The 26,207-nt window shown below is 36.9% G+C and overlaps 2 protein-coding genes across 2 annotated transcripts; both read right to left on the reverse strand.

The window, feature by feature from the left end:
• Positions 1–1,798: 1,798 nt before the first annotated feature.
• On the reverse strand, positions 1,799–3,581 carry LOC114826002 (acyltransferase Pun1-like). Its single transcript, XM_029105530.2, has 2 exons — positions 2,771–3,581; positions 1,799–2,648 (listed from the first exon to the last, which is right to left on the reverse strand). The coding sequence occupies exons 1-2, from the start codon at positions 3,496–3,498 to the stop codon at positions 2,501–2,503; spliced, it is 876 nt and encodes a 291-aa protein (XP_028961363.1). The 5' UTR covers positions 3,499–3,581; the 3' UTR covers positions 1,799–2,500.
• Positions 2,065–2,472, reverse strand: LOC139197673 (limonoid 1-O-acetyltransferse-like). The gene has a single exon (XM_070825619.1). It carries the CDS (start codon positions 2,470–2,472, stop codon positions 2,065–2,067), a length of 408 nt encoding a protein of 135 aa, XP_070681720.1.
• Positions 3,582–26,207: the final 22,626 nt, after the last annotated feature.

Genomic DNA, 26,207 nt, shown 5'->3' on the forward strand with positions numbered 1-26,207 from the left:
GGTTTGAAACAATCTGGAAGAATGTGGTATAACCGTCTGAGTGAGTATTTGACTAGTCAGGGATATGTGAACAACAAATTATGCCCTTGTGTGTTCATTAAGAAGTCACATTCCAGATTTACGATTGTTGCAGTATATGTTGATGACATGAATCTCATCGAAACTCCTAAAGAGCTCGCGAAAACTGCCGCGCACTTGAAATCAGAATTTGAGATGAAAGATCTAGGTAAGACTTGATACTATCTCAGTCTCGAGATAGAGCATTGTTCGGATGGAATTCTAGTACATCAATCGAACTACAACCAGAAGGTGTTGCACTGTTTGAATGAGGATAAAGCGAAGTCTTCGAGTACTCCTATCGTCGTTCGTTCGCTAGATGCAAAACGAGATCCCTTCCGTTCGAAGGAGGATGATAAAGAGATTTTGGAGCCTGAAGTTCCTTATCTAAGTGCGATAGGCATTTTATTGTACTTAGCTCAATGCACTAAACCCGACATCTCATTCGCTGTTAATCTTTTGGCAAGATATAGTAATGCACCAACACGCATACACTGGACTAGCGTGAAAGACATCTTCCGTTACCTTAAGGGTACTACGGATTTGGGCTTGTTCTATCCGTACGAATCCTCGAATGGTGTTGCACCCTATGCTCCTTAAGTTGATTCTCCCCTTGTTGGTTATGCCGACACAGGATACTTATCTGATCCGCACAAGACGCGATCTCAAACGGGTTATGTCTGTATCGTTAGAGGCACCGTAATATCTTGGAGGTCAACTAAACAAACCTTAGTTGCCACTTTGTCTAACCATGTTAAAATTCTCACCTTACATGACGTAACTCGGGAATGCTTTTGGTTGAGAGTAGTAGTGGGCCATATTTGAAGCTTCTGTGATCTTCATCTCTTCGTTGATGTCCCGACGACAGTCTTTGAAGACAACTCATCTTGCATTGAACAGCTCACGAATGGTTACATCAAATGAGACAACACCAAGCACATTGCACCGTTGTTTTTCTTTACACATCAACAACACGAGCATTAGAAGATTGAAGTCATGCAAATCCGTTCACAAGACAGTCTGGCCGATCTCTTCACCAAATCACTGCCGAAGATGATGTTTCAGAAGCTTGTTCTTGGAATTGGTATGCGTAAACTTTTTGGGTTGTAACTTTGCTATTTCCCTTTGGAATTATGTCAAACTCAGGGGGAGTATCATGTAGATACTTGCTTGATCTTAATGTACTCTTTTTTCCCTACCATTAGGAGCATTTTCCCACCGCGTTTTTGCTACCTAACTAGGTATTAACAAGGCACCCACCTTGGGCTGGTCATATCCCTGATGACGTCCAGTAGACGTTTCTTTAACTTTTGCATTTCTCACACATTTTCCCTTAGACTATGGCTTTTGTCCCTCCTCGGGTTTTTGCCATAGCCTTAGGGTTTTTTTAGTGAGACTTACTACTTATGCAAGTTCTTACCTTATTGAGAATAAGCGTTGTTCATTGGAATCAGTGCCGATAAGTCGACTTCCTCAACTTCTGCATGATGCTAAATCTACCTTGTATTACTAGTTTAAGTGTGATTGTGTAAATCCTAGATTAGATTTTATTCTAGTTATTATTTCCTATTACAACTTGTATTACTTGGGGAAAATGGAATATCTTCTCTCCTTCTATTACTATAAATAAAGGCACAGTGTAGGAATGATAACAATACACATTCCCTTACAATTCTACAAACACATCTCTCTTTTCTCTCTTCTCATTGCCGCCAGCCATCCTAAATATTATCAGATAAAATAGACCACAACATGATACTTATCATTGACAAAAATGAAGGATAAGATTACATTCATTACATGACAACTTACCTAACGAAAGATCACAGCCTGTCAAAACTTTTTCCTAAAGCGTTAAAGACGCGTATTAATAAAGACTTAATACTAATCAAACAGGAAAACAAATAGGATACAATCATAATCTTTATTATACTAGAAATTCCAATAAAGTATAAAAAGAACAAAACTCAAAACTTAAAAAAAGACCAAATTCCTAAAGAGCATAATTTAGATCCTCGCCATGGGCCTTGGAAAACCCAGGACCAACCCTGAATGGTCAATGCTGGGGTTGACGGAACAAAATGCAAGAAGCTCTTGATCAGACTCAAATATGGCCATTTCTTGTTCATCCAGGGTCACCCAAGCTTCGATACCATCTTGCTCTTTTGTGGCAACCAAAACAATTATGTTCTTGAGGGCACTTAGGCTGGTGACCCACGCAGGTTTCTCCCATCCAAAATCCATTTCATACAGAGGAAGCTGGCACAAACTTGTGGTTTTATAAACATTTACGATGTTATTGCTATTAAAAATATCAGTCCTCTCTCTTAGAGACTCAGATACCACTAAGAATCCATCCTCACCTTTAAATCTGCTGGCCTTCTCATTGCGAAATTCTGTCACTCCTTGCCTCATTTTGCTCACCAAATCGTGTAATTCAGTCTCATTTTCTTTTAACAACACTGGAATTGACCAAAACCAATTCCCCATGACATTTTCTGATTTCTCCGGGATGATTCTTTTGCGGAAGCTCACCATTTGGGACACCACCGTTGGCTTGATCGAACTCACAGGCTTGCACTGACGGGAAGCTGCAATAGAACATCTCAAAATGATAGCCAAAACAAGTTGTATGGTTGATGGGATGAAGGTTTGGACAAAACTTCCAATTTTTTCCTTGAGACTGACTACTTTCGAGACATCGAATACAAACCTTCTTGTAACTAAACTTTGACTCTGGATTTCCAAGGTTCCCTTGATGGACGGCAAGGATAGCTCTCTAGGCGGCAACAAAGACCCTCCAATAAACTCCGGCGGCACCAATTGCTGTCCAAGGGCTCCATCATCACGATTTATCGCTGCCCATGCTCGCACGAACGTGAGGACTGATGCTGCATCTGCAATCTTGTGCGAAGGGGACACAGCAACAACAATTCCTCCACAGTTGAAAATGTTGATTTGAACCAGCAAAAGTGTAGATCCCAAAGCTACGTTGGCAGTTTCAGGATCATTTTGGGCCATTAAGTGGTGGAGTAACTCGGGATTGGGTTGTCTGAGAAGGTCTGAAAGCTGGCAGTTAACTCGGGCTTCCAGAAAATGAGCCCCTTCATCATTGCACTCAACTAACGTCGGGCTTTTGAGTTGGCCAGCCATTGGATAGAAATGAACTAAAGTTTTGGATAGAGAATCTTGCAAGCGTTTAGATTTTCTTGTAGTACTCTCTGAAGTTTTGGAAGCAAAATCAGAAGCATTGTGGTTTGGGAAGAACCATAGGATGGTTCCATATAAAGTAGAAGGCATAAGTTGGTCCACAAGAGAGAGGTTAAGAATTCTATTGTGAGGAGGAGTTGGAGATGATGGTTTGATGGTCTTTCTTGAGGTTATTTCCACCAGTGAATTGATATCACAACTACTGAGTACTGTACCATGTCTAATTGCCATTTTTGATCGAGTTGGAGATGAGGGTTTGAGAGGTTTGGTGGTCTAGATTAAGGTAGAAAATTAATTAGGAGGAAGTAGTTTGTCAGAGCGATCTTGGAGAATTTATAGAAACCGAAGAGATTGTTTAACATCCACCGACCATTTTTTTCCTTTAATATTTACCCTGTTGTAGAAGAAATTTTTTTATTGTGACCGAAACACATGTGGTACATCACATGTTTTTATACAAGTGATGAGAAAATTTATTTTTTAAGTTATTAACATTTTAACGCACATATCCCACAATTTGTATAATGACACGTGATGTATCACCCATGTTCCAACCATGGTCTAAAATATCCATAATATCCCGATATTTCCATCGAAATTTCCGTGTTTTTGGACTACCGATATTTTCGATATCATCGATATTTTAGACCTTGCTAAGTCACTCATATATCTTACCATGCAATGTATAAAGTATAAAATGTTGTACTAATTCATTATATATAAATGATTATGGTATGTTTAAACTTCTTTCATTAATTACTACATATTTTCGACACTGATAATGTTTGCCAGCTCGCTATATAATCAACTTAAATCAGTTATATCTATCATGCAATGTATTTCCTTCCAATTTTTTGTGATAAACTAATAGATAATTGACTAAATAAACATCCTACAAAGTTTCAATAAAAATTTCCAAGTTTTTCTTACAATTTCCGTGGTTTTTATTCAATTTTTATCGATATCGATAATATCCCGATATTTCTATCGAAATTTTCGTGTTTTTGGACTACCGATATTTCCGATATCATCGATATTTTATACCTTGGTTCCAACTACATCAAAAAAATCTCTCCTATTATAGATAGAGTGCGCAAATACTCTGATTAATTAATGTTCATTAACTAGAAAATAAAAATAGACCAAAAAATAAACTAGAAACAAGCATCGGACGGTTGGATTTGTAATCGTTTTAGGCTCTTGTAAGCAAATGTTGACCCAAGTTTAATCATCAAAATTGTACGTCATCTTCACATCATATAACGTTAATAGAACTTTGTAAGGCTGAATATTTCATTACCTTTATTAATTCTTTAGAGTTTACAATATATAGGCACGAATCTTATACTCTAAAAGAAAAGATAGATACAGAATGATTACAATTTAATATGTACAAATCCTACTCCTACTGAAAAAAGACTCCTAAAATATTTACAATTTATGACTTAAGTCAACACTCCCCTCATGTTGGTGCATAGATATCTTACATGCCCAACTTGACAAGCAAGTCATTAAACACTCTACTACACATTGCATGAGTAAGAACATCAACAAGTTGTTTCTCTTAATTTATGAAAGGAACCGACACAATTTTCCTCTTGAGATTGTCCATAATCATCAAAGTGTCTATCAAGCTCCACATGTTTTATTCTATCATGTAGTACAAGAGTATCTGTTATTTCTCTTGCAAACTATTGACACATAACAATTTCATCGCTTCTTTTGGTTTGAAACCAAGACATTGCAAAATGTTACGTAACCAAAGGAGTTCACACATTCCTTGTGCCATACCCCTATATTTAGCCTCGGCAGAAGACCTTGACACCACTTTCTATTTCTTAATACGCGATGTAACCAAGTTATACCTCCAACAAATGAAGTGCCATACCCCTATATTTAGCCTCAACAGAAAACCTTGTGCCATACCCCTATCTTACTCATTTTCTATTTACTACTTTGTTTATTGATATATGTGTTTGATGCATATGGATATTATCTAATTGATTGAATTTACATGTGAATTATGACTATACTGATTTTACAACTAGAGTCGTAGAATATGATGATGATAACTGTTTCACAGTGATTTGAAAGCCCCAATAATTGTGTTTTTTCTGTCATTGACTTCCTGGGCAAGGCTAACCCCTGCCCTACGTTCATTGCATCAAATAGAAGTTGAACCTTTTATATGCCACTGTATTTTCTAGAGTTATCAGACGCATAGTTCAACAAACAGATTTTCTGTAATCATATTTTGTAGATTTTTTTTTAATTTTTAATTTTTAATTTTATTTATTTTTTGCTGGGCACCACTACTAATAATAGTACAGGACAAGAAGGCATCAACTATCATGGGATTTTTTTATATATTTTTTCTGTCATCTCCATCACCTCTCTCTTTCATAAGAAATAGTCTGCACTGGTTTTATCCCTTTTCTATCCTTGTTTTTTTGATCCCATATCATGGGATTGGGAATCAAGGGCATCAACTATCATCAAAATCAAGGGCATGAATTTGAACAACGTAAGAAAATGGTAGCAGCGACCATGGAAGGGATAAAACGCACATGAGATGGGAGATCAGTTAAATTAAGGTAGAGAACAAATGAATGTGGAAGGAAGATGGAGAGTTGTTTCATTTCTTTCTCATTGCCACATCACCTATCAGTTTAATGACTATCATGTTAACTTTTAATTATGATCATTAGATGTTAAAGGATCCAAGAGCTAATAATAATTGTAAAAATATTTGACAAAAAATTTGTCTCTTGATCCTAACCCACATATATATAATACTGCTTATAGTGCACGTTTGAATTTCTGCAGAAGGCTTGGAATTCGTGTTCAGTATTTGCATCTGGAAAGGTTGGTTTGCAACGCCACTTTAGTGTGTTTGAACCTTGAAGAAAATATAGGCCATTTCTTGAGAATGGACCCGCAAACAGTTTCTTTAATTAGTAAGCTTCTTGTGTTTTTTAAATGTAAGTTTATTGAGCAGTAAAGATAATTATGTTTGTGCTATGCAGCTATTGTGAAATAATTGAGTTATGATCATTTTAAACAATGGATTAAAATCTAGAAATTCTGAACAAAAACATGTTAGTTTGGGTTTCATATTGTATGTGGTAAAAATAGGCTGGAAATGTATGTTATGTTTGAGTGTTATTTCTTTTCTCATGGAATGGCGATTTGGGATCTTTACCATAAGATTAATTTCCTTTCTCATGGTATGGCGAACATTTTATTTTTCAACCAGTGCTAGTGAACATGCTGCAAAGTAGTGAATTGGTGACATTGCATACCTTTGTTATGAGTGATTATAGATGAACTATTGAGAAGGGTAATTTGAGATGAATTGGTGATTTTGTAGGCCTTTAACTTTTGAGTATTTAGTCCTTTCAATACATTTTATGATAAAATAAAAAGTAAAAGTGTATATATAAATCGGTGTCATGCTACCATCGGATTTGGTCAAAACAATATACTTGTTGATCATGTTAGGTTATACATAAAAATAAAAATGAAAAAAGCCTGGAAAGATATTTCTGTTTTACTTTTTCATCTCTTCATTAGATGTTACAAATTATGAATTTTATGTTAACCGAGTCTTGCTTTGTTGAGCTTTGTTTTGTTGAGTTTTGATCATGAAAATGAAGCCACAAGAATTGATTGATATTTTGTCTTCAGCGAGGCATGTAAGTTACTCTTCAAGGTATGTAGACTTACTGTAGGCACTACAAGACATCAGCTCGTCTACCACGACAATTTTACCACTGGCTTTATAAGCTCATTATAAAAAGTACAAATTTACCACGAGTATAATAAGCACGTAGTGAATAACATTTTTTACCATGGACAAATCTTAGTCCGTTATAAAATAAAAGTGAATGACCACATGGAAAGTTCCATGTTGTTAATATAATAAACCACCACATGCAAGGCTTGTGGTCATTATTTTCAGTATTTATATCACCTTTTGTTATTTACCACAAGCATAATGTGTGGTAGATCATACGTAATTAAAAAAAAATGGAGGAGGGAACACAAAATGTTTCAAAATTTCAAACATATATGAAATTTGGATTTTTCACAACACTCCTCAAAATCTGTAAATATTAGTTGAAAAATAAAATTATAATAAATATTATTAATGAAACATTACTTATCAACTAGAATTCCATGAAATTACGGTTATAACTCTCTACAAATAACAAAAGAGAAACATACAAATTATTTATTAAATCCCAGATAAATATGTCAAACACTAAAAAGTGAAAACACAAATTTAAAAAAGAAGAAAGAAAAGATAAACACAAAAAAGGTGAAAAACACAAATTAGAAAAAGAAAGAATAAAAACATAAACACAAAAAGGTGAAAACCACAAATTAGAAAAAGAAAGAAAGAAAAGAAAAACATAAAAAAGATGAAAAACACAAATTCAAAAAAAAAAGGGTAAATCCCTATTTACTACCCTCAGGTTTTGTGGTTTTCAACATTTAGTAAATCAAGTTTTTTTCGTCCCAGAGTCATACCTAAAGTGTAAATTTTGAAACAGCCTCATACATCCATTAGTCAAACTGTTAAGTCTCCCGTTAACTGTGACATGGCGCTCATGTGGACAATGACTGGGCTATTGTATCTCTTCCTTTGGAGGCAGCCTGCCTTTCTCCCAACGAAGAGGACTGAGCAGCCAGCGCCACGTATGGTACTCAATAGGAATGCACAAGGTGATGTGCACTTTCTTCATATTCGTCGAAGTTCTTAAAGTTGAGCCAAATTCCGAATCAACACAAAGTAAGAAAGATGATCAGTAAACTAAAGTCATGGAGCAGCACAACAAAAGTTCAAGCAAGCCATGAATTAGTTCACTTACCACTGATAAACATAGTCGGAACTATAAACATGAAAATTCTGTATCGAATGAAACGAGAACACATGTACAAAGTAGATTTGTATTGATTTGAATTCGTAGGTTACAATCTCTATTTACAATTTTCCTTTAATTTAGTCTTCAAATTTGATGTAGATGTGTAGGTTGTTGGTCCAAGGGTCGTGATGACTTGATCTCGGACGAAGGATTGAACGATTGCTTCAAGTTTTGAGCTTAAAACAATGCTTGGATGGTTTTCACCTCAGGTTTAGGGCTGCGACAAAGGTAGAGTTGATGTAGGACTTTGTTGATTCAAGGATCTTGGCGACTTAATCTTGAATCGAACGTCGCTACAAGTTTTGAGCTTGTAAAAAAGTCTTAAAGGAATTGGCACAAGTGCTTGTTGATTTGTTAAGGGAATACTTCGACTTTGGTTGAAAAAAAACTTCGGCTTTGGTTGTACGTTCTTTGAAGAGAGCTTTGGTAGCATATTAGTTTTCAAAGATTTGGTAGAGGTTCTCCTTTTGTGAGAATTTTGGCCCTTCAATATAGAAATTGTTGACCTTGAATGTAGAAATTATTGACCTTATACTTTTCTTAGGACCTTGTATTTATAGACTTATCAAAGCTTGCCTTTGAATACATTTAGCTTTGATTTGTCTTGATTCGTCCATGGGAGAATTTAGACATGTTTTGTGTCTTAATTTCAGCCACTTTCCCTTGCTTGGCCGAAATCTATAGGGCTTTCTTGCCTATTTTGCGAGCAATCTTGAATTTTTGCTTGTTTTGTGAAGATACTTTAGATTTATTTCTGGTTTTAGGAGCAATTTAGGCCCTTTGCCAATTTTCAGAATACTTTTGAGCTTCATTTGCTTGATTTGTGCCACAAGTCATTGATGACTTGTCCATTTGTGATGAGTCATATGCCATATGGAGAGAGGACAGTTGTGAGGTTTTGACCTTAGCACGAAGTCTTCATCAATGAAGTTGATTATGTCATGGGCAGCACATCATGTGGCATATTCATGTGGTCGAAGCTTGAAGCCTTTGTCCTTGCTTTCCTGCACCTCGTGGTCGTTGGGACTTGCCAAGACTGCTACTAGTGTTTTTCGCATCTCCTTGGGCAACCGTAGTGCTTCCTCGATGCTGAAGTATGTCATCAGGTATTCTTTGGGCGTGAGGGTCTCTTTTTCCTCGATAGCGATAGCTTTGCCTTTTGAGGGCTCTTCTATCTCTATTTTGACGATGTGACAGGCAACGGTAGTGCATTGTTGGAAAAAGTCTTTCAGGAAGTGCTCGTGTAAGGAGACGGGAATGCGTTGCTCTTGCTCCATAGGTTTCCCAGCGTACGTTGGCTTAACAGCTCTTACGTTTCTTTTGGGCTTCCTACTATTACAGTGGCGGTGTTTTCTCCCCTGTTCCACCTTTGGCTTTGTGGCTTATGGTCTTAGTTGTCTTGTCTTTTGTAGGTCTCCAGTGTCTACCATTTTTCATCGTCGGTACGTGCATTTTGGTCGCTTGCCCCCAGTAATGGTTGTGCAGAAGGTGCTGTGTAGCTTAAGCATGGTCATGAGTGGTCATGCATCACTTAGAGAGCCACGAGATCGAAAGATCCAACACAATCGTGGTAGTATGTGATGCGGCCATGTCTTCCAGGTCAAGTTCAACTTGCCCTTGTTGTGCTAGCTTCATGATGAGCTCATTGAGGATGAAACACTTGTTAATAGGATGACTCACAATACAATGGTATTTGCAGTACATAGGATCGTTAACACGATTCATCTCTTCAGGACGCTTGCATTCGGGTAGCTCGATCACCTTCTTTTCTAGCAAATTGTCTAATATTGTAGCTATGTCAGAGTCAAGAAAAGGGTACGTTTTATGCTCCAGCTCCCTTAAGGTGTTTTTGTACTTGTCTTTAGTGCAAGAAGGTTCACCTATCTTCATCTCCTTCGCTTTGTTCTTGGAGGAGATCTTGATCTACTCATAGGAGGTCTTGATAAGGGTAGTATTGATGGTAAAAGCTTCCTTGGTGGGCTTTTTCCCACTCTTTTTTACCATTAGGGCGAACACCTTATCCTTCTTGAAATCTGTGATCGGCTCCTTCTTTCCATGATTGGTGATACTCAGCTTCATGTCGTGGGAACGAGTTGCCAGCTCCTCGAATGTTCTCAGTTTTATTCCTTGGAGGATGTAATGTAACCCTCAACGCATGCCTTGAACACACAACTCAATGGCGGAGCTTTCAAAAAGCTGATCTTTGCAATACAGACATAATGAAAGCCATCTATTGATGTAGTCGACGACATGTTCATCATTCCATTACATTGTACTTGTTAGCTCCAGCATGCTTACGGTGCTGCGAGTGGTGTAGAAGTAGTTAAGGAATTCCTTTTCAAGCTGGTCCCAACTGTTGATAGACTTGGGCTCGAGGTTGGTGTACCAGTCAAAGGTGTTATCTTTTAGCGAGCGCACGAACTGCTTGATGAGGTAGTTTCCATCCGTTCTAGCATTGTTGCAAGTTTTAATGAATATGGGCAATATGTTGCTTAGGATTGCCATTTCCATCGAATTGCATGAATTTAGGTGGCTTATAACCCCTTAGAATCCTCAAGGTGTCAATCTTCTTGGAGTACAACTTTGAGTACGACGTGGAGTCATGCAAGCTTCCTTCGTACTGTGACTTTATCGTGCTTGTGATTATCTCTTACAGCTATTAGATAGAGAGAGATCCTATAAGCGTCGCAGCTTGGTCCATCTGTAGCTTTTCTTTAGCTTTCTCCACTAGAGGCTCATATTCTTCGTTAGTTTCTTTCTTTGTTAGAACAACCTTTGGGTCAGCATTCTCGTCGTGTTGCGCCTCTAGACAGTTGACGGGTCATTTGCCTCAACGGTTCTTGTCAGGTTTGTAATTGCTTCATTCATTTGGGCCAGTTGCTCCCCGATGGACGTCACACCAGCAATCATAACTTGCATGGCTACAGGATACGAGCTGCTGCTTGAGTTGGCATCAAAAGTCAATGACTCGGAGTACCTTATTGGGTTTTCTTCCCTTGGAGCTCTTAGCGAGGCCAAGGTGATCAAGGGTTTTTGCCTTGGGTACTCTTGTTCCTTCAGCAGAGTTGATATAGGGTGGAAGGCACAGCAGAGAAAGCTCTTGTCTTACTTCTGGTTGCGACGCCCAAAGTGCCACCACCTGCAATAAGGATGTTCTTATTCTTCACATTGGTTGTGGGAACAACTTGATCTTTTCTTGATTACATGTATGTTTCTTGTGGATTTGAAGACAGAGATGAGAGGCAGAGAGGTCCCACCTGGCGTGCCAAATTTGTAAACACAAAAATTTTGTATCGAATGAAATGAGAACACATGTACGAAGTAAATTTGTATTGATTTGAAGTTGTAAGGTTACAATTTTCCTCTTATTGAGTCTTCAAATTTGATGTAGATACGTAGGTTGTTGATCCAAAGGTCGCGATGACTTGATCTTGAATGAATGATTGAACGATTGCTTCAAGTTTTGAGCTTGAAACAATGCTTGAATGGTCTTTACCTCAGGTTTAGGGCTATGTCAAAGGTAGAGTTGATGTAGGACTTTGTAGATTCAAGGGTCTTGGTGAGTTGATCTTGAATTGAACGTCGTTACAAGTTTTGAGCTTGTAATAAGTCTTGAAGGAATTGGCACAAGTGCATGTTGATTCTTGAAGGGAACGCTTTGGCTTTGGTCGAAAGAAAGCTTCGGCTTTAGTTGTATGTTCTTTGAAGAGAGCTTTGGCAGCATATTAGTCTTCAAAGATTTGGTGCAGAGGTTCCTGTGGATGTAGAATTTTTGCCCTTCAATGTAAAAATTATTGACCTTTATGCTTGTTTGAAGACCTTGTATTTATAGACTTCTCAAAGCTTGCCTTTGGATGGATTTGGCTTTGATTTATGTCTTGATTCGTCCATGGGAGAATTTAGGCATGTTTTATGTCTTAATTTCAGCCACTTTTCCTTGCTTGGCCGAAATCTATAGGGGTTTCTTGCCTATTTTGCGAGCAATGTTCAATTTTTGCTTGTTTTGTGAAGATGCTTTAGCTTTCTTTCTGGTTTTGAGAGTAATTTAGGTCCCTTGCCGATTTTAATGAGATTTCTTCCTCTTTTTGCCGATTCTTAGGAATGCTTTTAAGCTTCCTTTACTTGATTTGTGTCATATGTCATTGATGCTTTGTCCATTTATGATGAGTCATATGCCACGTGAAGCTTTGTGATGCATCATTTGTATGCAACAAAATTTACATGTCTACAGGAACACGCAACACAGGATAGGAGTCAGACTCCAACTTTCCACTTACCTCCAAGGTTTCTTTTGGCCACTCATGATCACATTTGCAGGGAACATTAAGTAGCCTATGGCAAGATCTCAGCTACCCCACGCCTTCCTTGTGGCCGATTTTAAAGAGGTACTAGAACTCATTTATGGTCAAGCCAAGATCAAAGAACCTGCTCAAGTTTGAGAACCCCACCATCGCACGAACTGCATTCGGGAAACACTGAGCAGGCCCTCATTTCATAGAGCAGATCACCTCTTGGAAAAGACGTGGAATAGGAAAAGTAAATCCCAGTATGAAGTAATACGGATAAAATTTGATAGCCTTCTTCCTAGCAGTGGCACCCTCGCCGCATGGTTCATGGATGCTATCATCCTTCACCCGCTTGACGCGAACCCCTGATGGAATCATATACTTGTACGTCTCAAGAAAGTCCCAAAACAGCTCGTCAAAATTGATCTTGACATGTGCAGCCCTTAAGTAGCCCACCTTGCCTGAGAAACCACCTGGACGGTACAAAGGTGGATGATACTTGTCACTTTTGCGATCGGAGAAAGACATCTCAAAATCTCTACAAAAAGTACGAAGAAAAATACTTAGAACACAGCTCGCGATAAGAGAAAAAAAAACCCGTAGAGCTCAGCACCCCAAAGCCAGGCCCTATAGCCCAGCTCTCCCTCATTCTCTCTCCTTCAGCATGGGCCCAAACCGTATGAGCCTATCAACAGGCCAAGCCTCACAGCCCAGACTCGGCTCTTCCTTTCTCTCACGCAGCATGGCCTAAAGGCCCTTGGTCATTCATGAATATGTCCCAAGCTGCTAAACCCAACACGGGATAAGGCCTGCGCTTCTTTCCCTTTTCTCCTTCGCGCCCAGCGTACTCCAGCAAGGCCCATGCCTCTTGGTCCAATCCACCAAGACCCGAGAACCACCCCATGTCGGTTTTTCCCACTCTATCACCTTACTCCTGCACGGGCCCATGTCCAACAGCCTTGAAGACCCGACCCAAGTCGGCTCCCCTCGCCCCAACGCGCCTGTCCCCTCTGCTAGAGCCGAGTCGAGCTCCTGGCCCATGCTAGTTGGTCCCCACGCCGAACCACCAGCAGCCCATGCTGCCCACTATGCACAGCAGCCCCGTGGCATCCCTGCGACATCAGTCTCACCTCCTCGGCCCTCACCGAGCCAATTTTTCAAGTCCCAAGACTCCCAAAAAATAAAGAAGAAGAAAATTCAAATGTTTCTTACCTCGGTGTGGCACGGGGAAGAAGAATAACAACGAGAGAAGACTCTTTGCAATGGCAAGAGAAGAAGAAAGCTAGGGGAGGGGAACAAATTTCCTCTAGTTTCTTTCTTCCTTTTTGGAATGATGATTGTTCTCCAAATTTATTTAATCCCCTACTTAAGGCAGAATTAAATAGGTATAGGGGACAATGGGTTTCCTTTTCCTAGAAGAAGTCTATCTCCAAATCAAGAAAGGAGATCAAGTTCAAATTGGGAAACAACTCTATAAGCTCATGCAGCTTGGGATTTCTACACCTACTGCCCTTTTCCTACATGCAGCCCAGTAGGTGTGGGGGCATTTGTGGAGCCTAAAATAATCCAAAAATTCTAGAGGCGACATGTGGACTTTTGCCCAAGAAAGACCAGATTGCCTTCAATAAATGGGTAGATTCCTCAGATATTCCCACGTGCACCTTACACCCTTGAAGCTCCCAGTAGCTAAATACGACTGCTCACAACCCACCTGCCGTTGGCAAGGAAAAGTCAAAGTATTAAAGCTAAGGCTTAATTACTAAAATCCTATCTTTAAAACATTCCCAATTGAAGATTGACTACATTCAAGTAAGTAATTCCAATTAAATTCAACTAGGAATAATTACTTCATTATCTCAATATATTATTTTCTATTTAATATCTTGAGAATATTTCTCCATAAACCTTGGCCAATAGGATGCCACCACATATAGGGTAAAACCCTAGAATTATGGCCGTCCCTGAAAGAAATATTATGAAAAAAAGTTCATTTGAGCAACATCTATGCATGCTATTAACAATTAAAAGGCGGAATCATGCTTGTATGCACTCAAAAACAAAACTTAACCCATGAAATTCAAAGCCTAGTAGTTATGGTGAACTAAGACTCAACTTAAGAACAAACTGAGTTGATAAATGTTATACCTTTGTTGATTACCCTTTGCATAAGCAAAGGCTAATCACCCAAGAGATAGGGCCTTCATTCCTTACTTCTTTGTTCCATGGATTTCTTGGAGGAGGATGGTGGAATGGATCATCCAAGTTCCTAAGAAAGGGAACCTCTAAGTCTCCACACCAAGGAGAGCATTGATGAGGAGATGAGTGACCTAGGAAGATTTAGATGCTAGTAAAACCTTCCTAGGGTGGCCAGCCTCTTAGAGAGAAAAAGGAGCTTGTGTTCTTATCTTTTCTCCAAAAGAAAACCCTAAGGATGAAATTGCTACAAAGTTGCCTTTATACCACCTCACAATGTAGTGGCATACTCGCAATTAAAGCAAGTTCACTACCCTTCTCTATATGGCCGGTCTTAAGGGTTTATAGGCCTTTCAAGCCCTTTGTGTTTTCAAGTTGTCATACTACTTCAGTTATTAGACTTGACATTCAATCTCATTGGGCCTTGAGGCCCACAACTAACCCGATGTCTAAAATTAACTTATTTGTTTAATTAATCATCATATTAATTAATCCCTGACATAAATAATTAAACCATTTAATTATCCTTACTCATCTCAATTATTTCTTCAATCTCTACCTTACACGGTGTACAATCCATTAGGTTTCTTTTAGCGAGGCAGCGGGCGATTAGAACTCTTCATATTGATTGTGAATTGAAACTTACTTTCAATTCTCCCTTTAGTGATTATTCACCTTTAGGGCTTCTATAAACCACAAGTGACAGCTAGGAGTATGTCATGGCTACCTAAGCTAATCAGAAGAGGTAGAGAACCTATTCAGTTTAGGATTACAATGCAATACGATCTTTCTCTAATACAATACTCTTGACCACATTGTTTGGTTTGATAGTTTATTCATGTCTACTATCCAATGTGATTCTCTTACTTATATGATTACCTTGAATGTGATTTGGAAAGACTTCTTAAATCTCATTCATACTTTGGCCAGAGATTCTTAATCATATCATAGAGTATTCTCCCTCAAATGGTTTGAATGTTAGAGATCTCTTGTTGTGCATTCACTTGCCTCCATGGCTAAGTGGCTTAACCCCAACTATGCCATGGACACCCTTTTAAGGAGTGACTTGGACATAGTCAAAGATCAAGGACCTAACCATAAGACAATTATGATGACTCATGTCAAATGACTACTTTGCATTATCCTAACCATGAGTTCTCATGTGACATGAGTATGACAACTCCTTGTTGATCGCGTTCAGTGAACTCATTCTCTATTGAGCACCCACGTACTTGTCTTGGCATTATTCACACCAATGACTCAAGACCAGTCACTCTCATTAAGAGAAGACATAGCACGTACTGATCTTAACGGATTGTCAATGCCCAATTGGCAATCCTATGATCAAGAACGTTAAGGATATGTATACAAAAGAGAATGGTCTTATGAATCTAACTTCTTTAGATCGCATTCTCCCAATTACATATTCCTTGGATTTATCGTTTAAGCATATAACATTTATATGAGACGGCTTCAAATAATAATCTTTGCCCTTTATATTAAACTAGATTAGTTTAACATGTGAAATGTCCGTAAAGTATCATCATATGATTGGTTTTAGGGCACATTTCCAACAATCTCCCACTTGCACTTGAGCCAATCAGCTTGGTCATCAGTGATGATACCTCTTCTGAATTCATTTCATAAATGGCTGAGTAGTAGGCCTAGACAATGGATATCTATATGTTATCCATAGAAGCAACCTTGAGAATAACGACGTCACCATTTTACATGATTCTGAATCATGTGGTTCAGTCTCTCATTTGAGTTCGGATCTTAATGAGATTTTGATTCCCTAGCTTGAGCTATCACCCAATTAGTGTCGTAATATGGGTACAATAGAGACACCTGGTTGGAACCGAATGGAGAGTTCATAAATGATTTTTCCCATCCAAACAACATTGTTGTAAGCTTCTATATGGCAATATATTTTACAAGATGGAACACACTAAAGTCATTACTTTTAACGTTTCCACCCAAATATCTCTTTAGTCATAATAAAGAGATATCCAATTATCTTTTCATTCAAAATGAAGAGACATCCAATTATGGATACGATATTCATAATGTAATTCATTTACGCTTCCAATGTGTTACTCTAATTCGTCCTCATTCTTGAGGAATATATCCTTTAGTATTTGATGAGTAGATTTTATGTTATATATTTTATCGTAATCTTAATATATTTTGGTTAATATTTTGGAAGAATTTTGATACTTTGAATTGTATTTTCAATATAGGACTTTCGATTCCTCTGGAGCAAAACAGGACCAAATGGACGAATTTTGGAGTAATTCCAATTGGAGGACGTTCGTGAGTCACTTAGCTTCATCGTATCAAAATTTGGGATTTTCCCACCAAGCAGTTATTTTCTGGCGATAAAATAAAGGAGCGATGCGCAGTGCGGGAAAATGACGTTTTTGGGCTTAAATTAAGTTTTTAGAGCTCAAGATGACCTCAGATGGGTTCGTGGCCTTCTGAAGAAGTGTTCAGAATATTCCAAATATTAAATCCAGCTATATTGGGCCCAGTTTTAAAGCAGCTTATGGGTCCAAAACGTGGCTGTTCAGATTTTAGGCGAATTTTACCATTTAATTTAGGGTTATGTTTCCTATTTTATTTATTATTATTATTAGTTTCCTAATGGGAATAAAGGACCTGTTTTTAGGGTTTGTAAGGGGGCTTGGCAGATTTATTGTTGGGCCGTCTACCATTTTTCTCTACGCTTTTCTTTTATGCAACTTTGGAGACAGGGAGAATTGTTAGGTTTTTGGAGACTTTTTACTTGAAGGTGGTTTCAATCCTTTTCTTGAATATATTTTCTATGATTCTAATTATGAATATGCGTAACTAATTCCTTTTGCTAGGGCGATGCCTTGAGCCTTAGCATGAATATGTGATTTTTATTTAATTGCTTATGATTGATTGCATGCATACTTTGAATTGTTAATCACCAGGATAAAAACTATCTGATTGTCTTAATGCTTGATCACCATTAGGATATTTAGAAAAGTAATTTGATGCAAGTTTGGTCGAAAGGTTCCCTGAAATTGACGCTGGCTTCTTGTGATTAATAATTGTAATTTCACTTAGGATGAACACCACGTCTTAAGGGTTGCATGGTTTTTCAAAGGATTTTCATATAGCATAATGAGTCTTTCATGTTCAGATTTGATCCGAACGTCCGGACGGGTTGCATGTTAGATATACGTTCTATGTTGGAGGTTCCAAGTAGAATATGAATTAGGAAAATCTAACCTTCAAAGTGACATGTGTAGATCATAAGTAATTGGTAAAAGTTCATAGGATTGCTAGGTGATGGTGGAACCCTAGTGCTTTTTTAATTTGATTATTCCAAAACTGTTTTCTTTTTCCCCTGTTCTAATATTGCAGATTGTTTAGTTTAATTAATTAATTTCGTTTTTAATTTAAGTAGGTTATAAAATCAATCACCTCAATTTCTATTTTACAATAATTAATTGGAATTTGGTTAGTTTCGAATTATTTAATAATCCCTGTGGAGAACGACATTGCGAGATTCGTTTATACTACAACAACCTTGTGTTTCTTGCAAGTATAATAGGAGTTTTTAGCCTGTTCATATGAGTAGTAAAATCCCTATCAGTATTTCTTAAATACTTAAGGACTCACTTGACAGTTGCCATGGTTCTAATCCTGGGCTTGCACTGATATCATCTTGTACCGATCTTGGTACAACTCATATCAACGTTCTTCATGCAATATGAAATACATAAATCACCTTTATGCGTATGTATAAAGGATTCTATTTACGCATTACTTCTTTGGGGGTCAAAGGGTACGTTCCCTTTGAGAAGAGCAACTTCCTAGTCTCACTAAAGTTGTCCTTCTGATTGAAGTTTATTATCATATGAGAAACTTCCTAGCATCTTTTGTCTATCATTAGGGCTTGATATAATCCAATTATATCCTGAAATCTATCATTATAGATTTCCATCCCATATATATAGACTATGTCTCCCATATTCATTCTATCGTTATAGAATGTTTAAAGTTAGAACTTTAATGAAGAAGAATTCCTAAAATTAATATATCATATATATGTTCAAATTTAGGAATATGATTAACTCCCACCTATCTTTTGTAAACCTAGTAAACGAAAGATTCATTTACATCTTTATGAGAAATCAAACAATTTGATCTTTCTCTCATAAGACGTTTATAGCTCTCACTAGCTTGCTAAGATTCATGATGGATGGATCTCTACGACTTACACGTCTTGTGATTCCTAGTTTTAGACATATATTATCAAAACTATCTTGATAATGGTTTCAGAAACCCATATTATGTCCTAACATTGAATCACCATTTAGTTGTAGCTAACAATCTTCGAATTAATAGAAACCAAGACTACATCAAAGATGGTTTCTTCCAAGTCAATGATAGGAGCATATTTATGCGACTTAACTAGCTTGTTTTCGTGCATTTTTAGCTAGCTTGTTTTCGTGCATTTTTGTTGTTATTCCTTAGTTATTTTAGTGTTTAAAGTCATTTTCGTGCAATTTCAGGTTCTAAGGACAAAGTATGCAAAAATGTGCATTTTGGAGCCCTTTGAAGTAGTCTTGGACATGAATTGAATAGCTTATGCTTGGAGCAATGTAGATGGACAAAATTGAAGACCAAAGTATGCTAGGAATCAGCTAAAGAGAGGAAGAAAAATTAATTCAAGTCAAGGAAGGAAAAGGAATCCAACAAGAAGAAGGATTGACAAGTCAAAATTTCCTAATCCTAATCTACAAAGGTTTCAGCCATAATTAAGGTTCCAAGTCAATTTGGGACACTTAAATCTCAGTCCAAGGGGGAGCCGCACCTTACTCTTCATTCCTCTTTCTTGCCGCACAAGGTTGTTGATTTCCTTTCAATTTAAGACACAATTGCAAGGAAGTAATCTACTTACCCTTTTTCCTTCCCTTGTCGCACCTCCCTTACCTTTTCCTTAGGATTCTGACTTTAATTCCTATTTCCCTTTAAGTTTTGGTTTAATTTATGTTACCTAAATTATTTCCTAGCCTTAAATACCCTAAAGTCTTTAAATAAACACCCTAGCCGCATTCTCGAGGATTCATTCACCATTCTACATATCCATTCACTCCCATACACAATTCCAGCCATTCTCTTTTCCTTGCCGCAGCCCCATTCAACCTTAACACATCTCTGATCCCTTCATTCAGCCATAAACATCCATAGTCACTTGTGCCGCAGCAAGGTAGGGAAGAAGAAGGGCTTTTGACGTTTCAAGCTTGAAGATTGGAGCGTTTTAGGTGTACTTCGTTCTTGTTTTCAATGTCTACTTTATTATTCTCTGATTTTGCTGTAACTATGAGCTGCTAAACCCCTACTTAGCTAGAGGGAAGTTTGAAGCCATGAACATCCTTGAGATATGAATTGATTTCTTCCAATTGTGATTTGATAAGTTGTGAATGCAATTCAATTAACTGTTTTCTTCAAAACTGATTCTTGTATGTTGATTAAGGGTGCATACTTAGTTTTCATGCATGAATTTGATGCTAGAATATAAATGAGTTTCACCAAATCGTTACAAATTTATATTCATGAGTAGTGAAGGTTACTAGTCACAATCGCGTTAATTGAATTCTTGGCAAACGTATCATGCATTCATAGTTACAAATGTCTCGTCAACACTTATGATTTCCATAGAACGTAATGATCTCTGATTGTATCTCTATTATGCATTCATGTAGGGGACCTTTGGAGAATGATTTGGGTTGTCGCATGCATTCATCCAATTCAATGAGTAAAGGAAAATCTGAGGGTTAATTAGTGCATCATGGTTAATGTTATATGTTATATATACACTCAAATGGTACTATACCATTTCCTTGAGTATATGTTATATATACACTCAATGTAATCATAAGGATTTTCATTCTTATTTCTTTCGAATTAAGAGGTGTAACTCTATGACATAGTCATAAAGTTCAAACCATTCAACTGAGATGGTTTATAAATCCTTCTCAACTACCTTCGAGCTTGTGGTGTAGGAACTAGGTTGTTATATTTGTTGATTATTATCTTGTCTCTCAAAGAACCCATTCTTTGAAATCTATCTCCCGTTCATTTGCTCTATGTTAGGCAAATCCTAGTGTAGGATTACAATGAAATACCTAACAAACAACATTTGTTAGTTGGTTTGTAGAAGTGATATCCAAAGGTTAATGTAAGGATATCACACAAGATTGTTCTCAAACAAATATTGCTTATTAGCACACAACCTCAAATCTTAACACATTTAAGACTTGTCTTTCTTTGCAATTACGTCCTGTGGAGACATGAAAATTATGGAAGATCTTCTAATTGACAAGCATATTGTCTTAGAAGTATATATCCTATATATGGGTAATTGATAACATTCAATGAACTATATCTTATTCGAGTTCGTTCTTCTCCCAATGGAGAAATCTATTATCTTATGATGCTTCTTTCCTTGATATCTTTCAAGGAAACTCATCTAAAGTATCAGTTTTCCTTGGATCAAATTTAAGGAGGTAAATACTTTAGACATTTTACTCATCAACTTACATTCTTGAATTCTATGAAACCTTTTGCAAAGTATTTGGGCTTGTGTTTATTCAAAATAAACGATAGTCCAACCGAAAGCGATCTTCAGTGAATGTCATATAACATGAGTAATATTATGTTGTGGACAAGTGTCACTAACATCTAAGTGAATTAACCTCAACAACTTTGTGATTTTTATTCTTTCCAAAAGAATAAAGATTTGAACATTTCGCCCCTATACAATTTTAACAAGAAGGCATTGGATCTGGATCAAACGATCCAAAGCATCCATCTAGGACCAATTTGTAATTTATGTTTTAGAGGTGTCCCAACTCAGTGGGATTAGTCACTACCTTGCAACCCTTTGGGTTTTAAGCATCATTATAGTCTAAACAATTAACAATACCACATCATTTTTACTATAGAGACAATCAATTAGATTACAATAATCCAATCATTCAATAATAAAGAACAATGTTTTGTCAAACAAAACACTCATCCATCTCTTATAATGACGGAATTAAGTTCCTTTATTCAAATTGAAATGTAAAGACAATCTTTGTTTTCCATTTTCTTTGGTAGTTCATATGAGGAAGTAAGTACTATCTGCTTTCACAGAGATCTATATTTGATTCACGTTCCGAATGTGAAGTACTTTCTCTTCTCTCATTAATCTTCTACTTCTTATTAGCCACACTTTTACAACGATTGTAAAACATAGTTACTAATACGGAATCAAACATTCAAGTAGAAGAACCAACTGTTTTGAACTATTCAAGAACATTTTACAACACCTTCGAAAGGTGTGTTCTTCATACTTGCAAGACATTTCTTGCAAATACCCCTTCCAATGTCCATCCTTTCATTAAGAAAGTTTGTTCCCTTGGAGTTATTTGCCTTCTTCATTTGACTTCTCCATTGACTACAATAGTCATGGTCCCTAAACTCCTACTATCTCTCTTGAAAATTATTTCAATTGTGTTATACACATCAAACGATTTGGAGAGTGTGCGGTTAATGTTCACTATATAGTTTACAATAAACTTAGTGAACCATTTGGATAGGGACACAAAGGTGAAGTCCTTGCCTAGTTTCCATCTCTTGAAGTGGTTTAACACTTCAACGCTCAATGATTCAAAATCATCATAAGTCCATGTTGATGAACTATTTTTGTCAATCAACCATTATGTTCTAAACATAATCACAAATTTTCAAGAATTGTTCAAGGCAACTCTCATTTCTTCATACAACAATTTGTAAATGAAGAATCATGGCACATAAAGTGTCCATGCCCTTGTGCTTACTTCTCAAGTTCCTTGTTCATTTAACAAAGAAACAAGCACTAGGGTTTGCGTTAACTAAGGGTTGTTCAAAGTAGCTCTTATTTCTTCATACAACGATTTGTAAGTGAAAAATTATGACACTAAAAGTGTTGTCCTCTTTATGATAGACTTATCTAACATGTTCTTCCAATGATACATTATCAATAGGAAGATTGTGAGAATGAGACTACTTAGGTACATATACAATCCACTCAAGACATTCTATGGGATTGTGGTACCAAGTCCCTAAACTAAAGCCTTTGGCTTTTCTTTGTTAACTTTTGGATAGCGTTTGCAAATATAACGGTAAATAAATACATAACGAATATAAATTGATTGATTTTAAGCTATTTGATCTAGGTCTTTAAATCAAATAGCACCACCCACTTTTTTTGGCAAATTCCATATCCCTCATCGGAATTCAAGAGTTTTGGAGGAAACACTTAGTAGGGTATAGGAGACTCACTATTACTAAGCCCACCTCACAATGATATGATGTTGGCTAGCAACAATAATAATGAGAGAGTACGCTTACTCATTTACATCTCATGTAAGTACCCATCTTATTTGGCCTCTAGAGAATGATGCCTCACAATGATATGATGTTGGCTCCATTGCACTTAGTTAAGTCATTCCCACCATGCAAGTTCGGGTAGAGGTTCAAGAACAACCTCACAATGATATGATGTTGATCATTCTCGTTGCCTACCTTCACAACATCATGTATGCGTATAGGACTCCTCCTGAGTGTAAGCACGCACTTTGTACTCCCCATGATAAGGTGAAGTTGGTGTACGAGTCATAAATGATTGGAGACTACCACGGTGGAAGGACACGAAAAAGTGTTCAAAGCACTATCATGCTTGTCAACTTAATAATGGTTTGGTTGAGGGTTTTAGGTCTCATCACATTTAAGCATGCTTTTTAATCTTATTAAAACAATTTGGTCCTATTACAACTATTGGTCCATGTGATTGATTTAGTAGTATATGATACTCCCACTATGCTTGTAAAACGGTTTTTAAAGCAAGAATATATGGTACTACTAACATAAGCTTTGCTTTGCATTCATTGATGGACTATATAGTTGCCTTAGGGCCTTAGGATAACTATGAACCTTTGATTCGATCCAACACGAGCCTAGTGTCGGATCTCGGTCTAGGAATGGTTATTGATTTTAGTTACGCATTTAATCACATTAAGGCGTGTTTTCTTATTGGGCATTGGACCCACTACTCCAATTTCATGCATATCAAATAAAACAAGAAAGAGTACTTCAAAGTAAAGAAGAGCTTATGCTCTTTTACAACATTTGATCAAAACAAATTACTTTAAAGTAAAGAAGAGCTTATGCTTTTTTACAACATTTGATCACATCAAATTACAACCAAAATATAATCTACACATTCACATGGTTCAAACAATTTGAGAGACGGCTTTTCACATAGCTCAATTATCGTAGGCTTAGGTTCATAATCACCATTTCTTTAATTAATTAACGCTTTAACTAGTTAACTTGAATGCAACATTGTCATTTGGTTTTCGTATCCATAGAATTGATTTAGATGGAGCTAAATGAAATGAAAATCCAATTCTCATTTAAAGATACAAAACTATTTTGTTCTCAACTAATTTGGGCCAAAATGCAATAACCTCAACTTTTGGGCTATATCACAAAACACAAACTTTTGAGGTCACTTTGTAAAAACACAAAAGTCCACTACTTCATGTAAATACAACTAGAACCCAAAAATTTCAACATTTCATTAAAGGAGCAAAACAATTTGTCCTTTAGTGATTTTGGGCCTTTACGTAAAAACGTAAACTTTTGGGTCAAAGTGCAAATACATAAAAATATCAAAACTTTATGTAATTGCATAAAAGTCCCAAAATTACCCCCATTAAAGGGTTGGCCGGTTATGGTAGCGTGAGTGGTTGGATTGGTTTTTATTGAAAAACAAAGTCATAAAGTTAAGTATGTTGACAGGTTGGTGATGGGTTGCTGTTGAAAAAATAGGTATGGGTGTGTAAGAGAATTACCAATCATGTACAAAATTTCAAACACTCTTTCAACAAATTCAATCAATTTTTCAAGAAAAAAACTTGTTGATTGAAAAGTCAAACCATCCATCATAAAACAAGACTTTATGTAAACAACCAAAAATTTTGAATCAAAATTTCCAACCTTTTTGTTTTTGCCAAGAACAATGAAGAACATCCATGAAAACCCATAAGAGCTCCATGAATATTTTTCGCCCAAAGACACCCAAAAAACTCTCAAACTTAAGGGAAATAACATATTACCATACTAGGGTACTTAGGGGTTCCTAATGTCACTTTAAAACACTTTTAACAAGAAAAACATGAACCCAAAAATCCAACCTTTGGATTTGGCAGAATTTCCCTATAAACATGGCACCAAATTTTAGCTCTAAAATTCATGCTCATACGAACTACATCTACAACATTTGAGATGGCAAATTTCTAACAAAATTTACATTCAAAGAAGCAAGAATAAAGCTTGTAACAATTACAACATTCAAATCATAAACTATGAAAATACAAAACTCAAAAGGTTCACCAACTACTAGACCTAGGCTCTGATACCACTTGAAAGAAATATTATGAAAACAAGTTCATTTGAGCAACATCTATGCATGCTATTAACAATTAAAAGGTAGAGTCATGCTTGTATGCACTAAAAAACAAAACTTAACCCATGAAATTCAAAGCCTAGTAGTTATGGTGAACCAAGACTCAACTCAAGAACAAAGTGAGTTGAGAAATGTTATACCTTTGTTGATTCCTCTTTGTATAAGCAAAGGCTAATCACCCAAGAGATAGGGTCTTCATTCTTACTTCTTTGCTCCATTGATTTTTTTGGAGGAGGATGGTGGAATGGATTCTCCAAGTTCCCAAGAAAGGGAACCTCAAAGTCTCCACACCAAGGAAAGCATTGATGAGGAGATGAGTGACCTAGGAAGATTTAGATGCTAGCAAAACCTTCCTAGGGTGGCCAGCCTCTTAGAGAGAAAATGGAGCTTATGTTCTCATCTTTTCTCCAAAAGAAAACCCTAAGGATGAAATGGCTACAAAGTTGCCTTTATACCACCTCACAATGTAGTGGCAAACTTGCAATTAAAGCAAGTTCACTACCCTTCTCTATATGGCTAGTCTTAAGGGTTTATAGGGCTTTCAAGCCCTTTGTATTTTCAAGTTGGCATACAACTTCCGTTATTGGACTTGACGTTCAAGTCTCAATGGGCCTTGTGGCCCAAAACTAACCCGAGGTCTAAAACGAACTTATTCGTATGATTAATCATCATATTAATTAATCCTTTCCATAAATAATTAAACCATTTAATTATCCTAACTCATCTCCATTATTTCTTCAATCTCTACCTTACAAGGTGTACGATCCATTAGGTTTCTTTTAGTGAGGCAGTGGGTTATTAGAACTCTTCATATCGATTGTGAATTGAAACTTACTTTCAATTCACCCTTTAGTGATTATTCACCTTTAGGGCTTCCACAAACCACGAGTGACACCTAGCAGTATGCCATGGCTACCCAACCTAATCAGAAGAGGTGGAGAACCTATTCAGTTTAGGATTACAATGCAATATGGTCTTTCTCTAATACAATACTCTTGA

This window comes from Malus domestica, chromosome 07 (genome assembly GCF_042453785.1).
Source record: "Malus domestica chromosome 07, GDT2T_hap1".
NCBI lineage: Eukaryota > Viridiplantae > Streptophyta > Magnoliopsida > Rosales > Rosaceae > Malus > Malus domestica.